This window comes from Caenorhabditis briggsae (assembly GCF_000004555.2).
Source record: "Caenorhabditis briggsae AF16 supercontig from assembly CB4, cb25.NA_268, whole genome shotgun sequence".
NCBI classification, from domain to species: domain Eukaryota; kingdom Metazoa; phylum Nematoda; class Chromadorea; order Rhabditida; family Rhabditidae; genus Caenorhabditis; species Caenorhabditis briggsae.
The window spans coordinates 1-6,767 of NW_025543527.1; the positions used below are offsets into that span (position 1 = coordinate 1).

The 6,767-nt window shown below is 38.7% G+C and overlaps 5 protein-coding genes across 5 annotated transcripts; 4 read left to right on the top strand and 1 right to left on the bottom strand.

Annotated features, from left to right (window-relative positions):
• Positions 1–164: 164 nt before the first annotated feature.
• Positions 165–629, top strand: CBG24918 (the record flags this gene model as incomplete). The annotated part of the gene is made up of 2 exons (XM_002648542.1): positions 165–359; positions 411–629. 2 exons carry the CDS (start codon positions 165–167, stop codon positions 627–629), a joined length of 414 nt encoding a protein of 137 aa, XP_002648588.1.
• Positions 630–1,280: 651 nt separating this feature from the next.
• CBG24919 lies at positions 1,281–1,965 on the top strand (the record flags this gene model as incomplete). Its single annotated transcript, XM_002648543.1, has 3 exons — positions 1,281–1,500; positions 1,549–1,767; positions 1,814–1,965. The coding sequence occupies 3 exons, from the start codon at positions 1,281–1,283 to the stop codon at positions 1,963–1,965; spliced, it is 591 nt and encodes a 196-aa protein (XP_002648589.1).
• Positions 1,966–2,943: 978 nt separating this feature from the next.
• CBG24920 lies at positions 2,944–4,264 on the top strand (the record flags this gene model as incomplete). The annotated part of the gene is made up of 3 exons (XM_045241158.1): positions 2,944–3,163; positions 3,208–3,438; positions 4,209–4,264. The coding sequence occupies 3 exons, from the start codon at positions 2,944–2,946 to the stop codon at positions 4,262–4,264; spliced, it is 507 nt and encodes a 168-aa protein (XP_045091434.1).
• On the bottom strand, positions 3,929–4,752 carry CBG24921 (the record flags this gene model as incomplete). The annotated part of the gene is made up of 3 exons (XM_002648545.1): positions 3,929–4,090; positions 4,372–4,622; positions 4,668–4,752. Coding segments are annotated over 3 exons (498 nt in total), but the record flags the coding sequence as incomplete, so codon positions are not given.
• A 645-nt stretch (positions 4,753–5,397) lies between these two features.
• On the top strand, positions 5,398–6,494 carry CBG24922 (the record flags this gene model as incomplete). Its single annotated transcript, XM_045241159.1, has 3 exons — positions 5,398–5,626; positions 5,672–5,719; positions 6,475–6,494. 3 exons carry the CDS (start codon positions 5,398–5,400, stop codon positions 6,492–6,494), a joined length of 297 nt encoding a protein of 98 aa, XP_045091435.1.
• Between the last annotated feature and the right edge of the window lie 273 nt (positions 6,495–6,767).

Sequence of the window (6,767 nt, forward strand, 5' to 3'; positions counted from 1 at the left end):
ATTTGAAGTCAGTTATCGTTCAGGTAACAATTTGCTGAAAAAAGGAACATTAAAATAAAATCAGGCAGATTGATCATTTTTAGAACCAGCCGACATCATCTTCTCGAATCTTCCAGTTTTTCTTGTCCAGATCGTTTTATGTTATAACCACAACAATTTTCCAGATGACACCTCAAACCATTGACACCAACAAAAAGTCCGCATCCAAAGCAAAGGCCAAGAGCTCTAGCCAATCCCCGACACCCCAAATGGATATTCAACGAGTTGACAAGGGAGCTCAAAAGTCTAAAGGATCGAAGAAAACTGAGAAGTCCCGAAATCAAAAGAAGATCTCAAGAAAAAATGTTGACCAAGCTACTGTGAGTTTTCTTCTTTTCTGAAATTGTAATTATTAAAATTGAAACATTCAGGTTCTCCAAAACATCGAAAATTCCAAAATCGAAGAGAAGAGAGAAGAAGCGAAGCTCCGTCGATCCCTGGAAGAAACTGTGGAGTTTTATGACAACAACCGTATTGAGGAGTGTCTTATGGAGTATTTTGAAGAAAGAGAAAATTGGAATCAGGTTCCGGATGAAAATCAAAACTATCTAGCCCCAATTATGACACTGGAGCATGTTCGCATGGTCTAATTCTTTGTGAATTTTTATTTCATCATGCTTCTTCTGTTCACTGGAAATTGACACTGTTTTATTTCTTCCCCTGTTTTTGACCATATTCCAGACTCAATCTTTTGTTTTAAAGCTATCTCAAAATTCTCTTTTTTTACCTTCCGATCTCTTGATTTCTTTTGATCGGTCCTTCAATTCATTTCCCATATTTTCTGTATCTCGCCTGTGTTTTTTTTACATATACGGTTTGTTTTTTCTTTTGTGAATAAATGCAATCGTGTGGATAGTTGAATCCGAAATTGAAGCTTTTAGAATCTCGGAAATCTGAATATCCTTTCAGATTCCTACAAATCTCAGAATTTTCCAAAGATACATGATTTTTCGAACTTCAGTAGAAGCTCAAAAAACGTTTGGTTCTTGTGATTTCAACCGTTTCAGACCAAAAAGGACTTTGTTTGAACAGATGATGGGTCAGAAACTAGAAAAAACTTGTTTATGGGATCATGTTGAAAAAATGATCATTTTGAAAAAGTGAGTCCGACTGAAAACATTTTATCTGCAAAAATGCGAAATAACAAGGATCTCTGCTCGCTCAAAAACTTGTAAATTGAGCAATGTAATGAGCTATAAAAGGACGTAACTCGAAATGTTCAACATCCTCCTCTGTGAAAGATGTGCAAACTTTTGGTTATTTTGGCTATTGTGGCTTCGGCTTCTGGAAAATCCACACCTTCAACTCCAGTTTCTTCGGAAAATAAGCCACCGGTTGCCAAGTCACATCCTTTCCAAGCTGGCCTACCAACGGCACCTTCTGGATTCAACTTTGGGTTCCCAACACAAGCTACAATTCCAGCTCCAACAACTACGTCTTGCAGAACTAGACCAATTGGAGGTAATTTCTCAAGATGACCTTTAGAAAGCTTTAAAAGGAAACTTCCAGAAGCCATCTACAATCAGTGTCCCACCGGTCACACCCTGATTTCCAGTGGTGAATGTTGTCCTACTCAACAAGTCCTCCCATCCCCAACCAGTCACTCGACATGCTTCGATAAGGCAAATGCCAATGGAATCAACGAATGTCCACAATGGAAGGAATACTGTCATCACATGTTCCACAAGAGCTACATGACCCATCATTGCCCACAGACTTGTGGATTGTGTGAGTTCTCTATTAGATCCATAGAAATAACTAAAAAGTATTTCAGGTCCAGCCACCGCCTCTACCACATGTGTTGATTCGATCAACCCAACGACTGGAAGATCTGAATGTCTCGCCAACATTGGACTCTGTAACAATGCTTCGTTGAAGGATTGGATGAAGATTCAGTGCCCAAAGACTTGCGGATACTGTCAATAATCAAATTCTTCTTCTTTTTTTTTGGCGTAGATCGCTAGTGTTGTAAATAATTGAATCTTTTTAAAATAAATATTCATTCGGGCAATTCAGATGATCTCTGGCATAATTGAAATTCTGGGTGAACTCCTACGTTCCTTTGAGGAAGAGAGTTTCTAGCAAAACATTGATTTGTAAAGCTTTTTCAGCTATATATTTCACACTCAGATAGAAACAATATTATCATTTTTGAAAGCAGTTGGGATCAGAATTGCTGATATTCTACTTCCTGTTTCTAACGTTAAAATGGGAAAGCCATTCATCACTTAACTTTTTTTCCAGGAGCTCAGTGGATGGTCGGGATTAACCTAGTCGTATCAAGGACCTAATTTTTCACGAGTAACACGTTTCAGATGGTTCAAAATTTATCGGATGCACAATTTGAAGCGATTCTACAGGAAGCCAGGCAAAAATGATCTGCAGAAGATAAAATTGACATTTTCTGCAATAGTAGAATTTATGAAGATTTAGAGGAGTACTTCAAAGAACGAGAAATTCAGATTCCTTGGAAAATGTTTGAACATTTGCTCACCCGTTATCTTCTCTTTTTGTATTTCATCTGTGTTTGAATGTGTATTTTATTTTTCATCAACAAAAACCCCGGTTTTCAGATATTCGTTCAAAATTTGTAGCTAAAAATTTACAGACGAGACTTTCAAAGCTAATATTTTTGAATTTGGAAAATGGTCTAGGTCACTCCAGGATATAAAACTATATTTGAACAGCTGCTTCTGTAAAAACCTTGTTTTCACAGAATAATGGTTGTAATGATCATCTGTTGAAATGTTTGAAATGTTTCCAAAAATGCAAATAGAGATTTATTTTTAAAAAGGGAGTTTCAAAGTTCAGAGCAAATATTTTCGCGGAAATCTGAAAACTTGGGACCTATAAAAGCCCACTGATTTCCTAGGAAAGTCATGTTCTCCCATCTCCTACTGGAAAATGTATAAGCTTTTGGCTCTTTTGGCTCTTGTCGTGTCTTCGGCTTCAGGAATTCCAACACCTTCACCTCCAGTTTCCTCTGAGACGAGCTCTGAAAATAAGCCATCAGTTGCCAAGTCGCACCCTTTCCAAGCTGGTCTACCAACTGGACTGTTCTCGTCTGGATCCTCATTCAATCTTCCAACTCAAACTACAATTTGTAGAATCCGCACTGTTGGACGTGAGTTTCCAGAGTCCGCTATCTTCTTTCATTAATTATTTCAGGCTCCATCAACAATGTTTGTCCAATTGGATTTACCGTAATCACCAACGGTGAGTGTTGCATCACTCCGCAAGTATCCACTTCTGGATCTACCGTCTTCCCACCTTCAACTATCTCCCCACTTCCTCCATTCGCCTGTGCCGATCGTTCAAACACCAATGGAATCAACGAGTGTCCAGGATGGAGAAGCTACTGTACCAACGTCTTCTACAGAGACTTCATGGCCCGTAACTGCCCACAAACTTGCGGACTCTGTAAGTCATTGTTGACCTAGTTATTATAAACGCATTTTAAATAATTCTAGGCTCAGCCACCCCATCAACCTGCGTTGACACCGTCAACCCGACCACCGGAAGATCGGAATGCGCTGCTAATTCGGGACTCTGCAACAATGTTGCCTTCAGAGATTGGATGAAGATCCAATGCCCAAGAACTTGTGGATACTGTAGATAATTTCGAGGACTAGTTGAATGTGTATTCTGTATATATGTCACTAAAATCAGCATTGTTTTTGTAAATAAACATTTAATCTGGCAATTTCTGTGTTAAATGTTAAAACGAATTATTCTATCAGAGAAGAAAAGAAAATGTTTATCATGGAAAACGAACAAAGATGAACTTTAACAAAACTGATCTAATGTAGGGATAAACATTTATGTCAAATCATCATGGAAATACCATGCACATACGAAATACCGTAAAAAATGTATTAGAATCGCCCATTTAATAGAATTTAAACAAGCAAATGAGTTGCAACAAGCCGGGGCGAGCCGTGCTGAGCCGTGAAGTAATTAAAAATCGAAAAGTCAAAAAAAATTTCTGTACACACATAGATCGGCCGAGCGGGCTAGACATCGGTCCGGATTGCTGAAAATTGGAGGAAATCTGGAAAACAACTCAAAAAAAAATATTTAAAAATGTAGACCAAAACAATCTCATTTTCATTCTCATTTTTGTCAGAAAAAATTCAATCAAAAAATTACAAATTTTGATTCACTTTTAGGCGATTATACGAAGTTTTATGTATATTTTCAATGCGAACTTAAAATCCTTTTATAAATTTTGTTTTTTTTTTCCCGCTCGAATCTTTTTTTTTTGGAGCTCATTTTCACATTTGATTCGGGTGCCAAAACCGGAAATGTATAACTAGGTCAACAATGACTTACAGAGTCTGCAAGTTTGTGGGCAGTTGCGGGCCATGAAGTCCTGTAGAAAACGTTGGTACAGTAGCTTCTCCATCCTGGACACTCGTTGATTCCATTGGTGTTTGAACGATCGGCACAGGCGAATGGAGGAAGTGGGGAGATAGTTGAAGGTGGGAAGACGGTAGATCCAGAAGTGGATACTTGCGGGGTGATGCAACACTCACCGTTGGTGATTACGGTAAATCCAATTGGACAAACATTGTTGATGGAGCCTGAAATAATAAATAGAAAAGGATAGATGAGTTTTGAAAACTCACGTCCAACAGTTCGGATTCTACAAGTTTTCGTTTGGGTTGGAAGGCCAAATGAGGATCCAGATGAGAAAAGTCCAGAAGAAGCCGTTGGTAGACCAGCTTGGAAGGGATGCGACTTGGCAACCGGTGCTCGTCCGCATGTGTCATAAGTCACTCAGAATCGAGGAATCGGGCTGGGGAGTTCTTTCTCATCCGCCAAATAGCCTTGATTTAGCGCCTTCCGATTTCCCCTCATTCAGATCTATGCAACCCTCATTAGCCGAGCACAACTCCGAAAGCCGAGATGAGATCGAAAAATGGGTATTCGCCTACTTTGAGTCAGAGCCAGTGGAGTTCTTCCACAGCGAAACCCATTCTTAGCGCGGATGTTAGCGACAAATAGTTGATAATCATGGCGAATAGCTTTTGGATTAATATTGTCTACTTCCGTTTTTATGATAAATTTAATTGATCATAAAAACGCGCATTATTTTTTAGCCAACCTAATAGTTTAGGTCATTCCAGGAGTTAGAATTATATTTGAACAGTTGCTTCTGTGAAAAATTGTTTTTTGGAATCATGATCATCTGTTGAAATGTTTGAAATGTTTCCAAAAACGCAAATAGAGATTTATTTTTAAAAAGCGAGTTTCAAAGTTCAGAGCAAATATTTTTTAGGAAATCTGGGAAGTTGGGACCTATAAAAGCCCACTAATTTCCTACGAAAGTCATGTTCTCCAATCTCCTCCTGGAAAATGTATAAGCTTTTGGCTTTTTTGGCTCTTGTCGTGTCTTCGGCTTCAGGAATTTCAACACCTTCACCTCCAGTTTCCTCTGAGACGAGCTCTGAAAATAAGCCACCGGTTGCCAAGTCGCATCCCTTCCAAGCTGGTCTACCAACGGCTTCTTCTGGACTTTTCTCATCTGGATCCTCATTTGGCCTTCCAACCCAAACGAAAACTTGTAGAATCCGAACTGTTGGACGTGAGTTTTCAAAACTCATCTATCCTTTTCCATTGATTATTTCAGGCTCTATCAACAATGTTTGTCCAATTGGATATACCGTAATCACCAACGGTGAGTGTTGCATCACCCCGCAAGTATCCACTTCTGGATCCACCATCTTCCCACCTTCAACTATCTCCCCACTGCCTCCATTCGCTTGTGCCGATCGTTCAAATACCAATGGAATCAACGAGTGTCCACGATGGAGAAGCTACTGTACCAACGTCTTCTACAGAGACTTCATGGCCCGTAACTGCCCACAAACTTGCGGACTCTGTAAGTCACCGATCGGCAGATTATAACCTCGTTTCAAATTATAATAGGCTCTTCTACCACTCCATCTACCTGCATTGACGCCGTCAACCCAACCACCGGAAGATCGGAATGCTCTGCCAATTTGGGACTCTGCAACAATGTCGCCTTCAGAGATTGGATGAAGATCCAATGCCCAAGAACTTGTGGATACTGTAGATAAACTTACAAATGTGTTTTGTATATGTTTCTGTATAGTCAGATTTAATACTCTTTGTATAAATAAACCGTAATAGCCATGCATTTCCGGTTTTGGCACCCGAATCAAATGTGAAAATGAGCTCCAAAAAAAAAAGATTCGAGCGGGAAAAAAAAAACAAAATTTATAAAAGGATTTTAAGTTCGCATTGAAAATATACATAAAACTTCGTATAATCGCCTAAAAGTGAATCAAAATTTGTAATTTTTTGATTGAATTTTTTCTGACAAAAATGAGAATGAAAATGAGATTGTTTTGGTCTACATTTTTAAATATTTTTTTTTGAGTTGTTTTCCAGATTTCCTCCAATTTTCAGCAATCCGGACCGATGTCTAGCCCGCTCGGCCGATCTATGTGTGTACAGAAATTTTTTTTGACTTTTCGATTTTTAATTACTTCACGGCTCAGCACGGCTCGCCCCGGCTTGTTGCAACTCATTTGCTTGTTTAAATTCTATTAAATGGGCGATTCTAATACATTTTTCACGGTATTTCGTATGTGCATGGTATTTCCATGATGATTTGACATAAATGTTTATCCCGACATTAGATCAGTTTTGTTAAAGTTCATCTTTGTTCGTTTTCCATGATAAACATTTTCTTTTCTTCT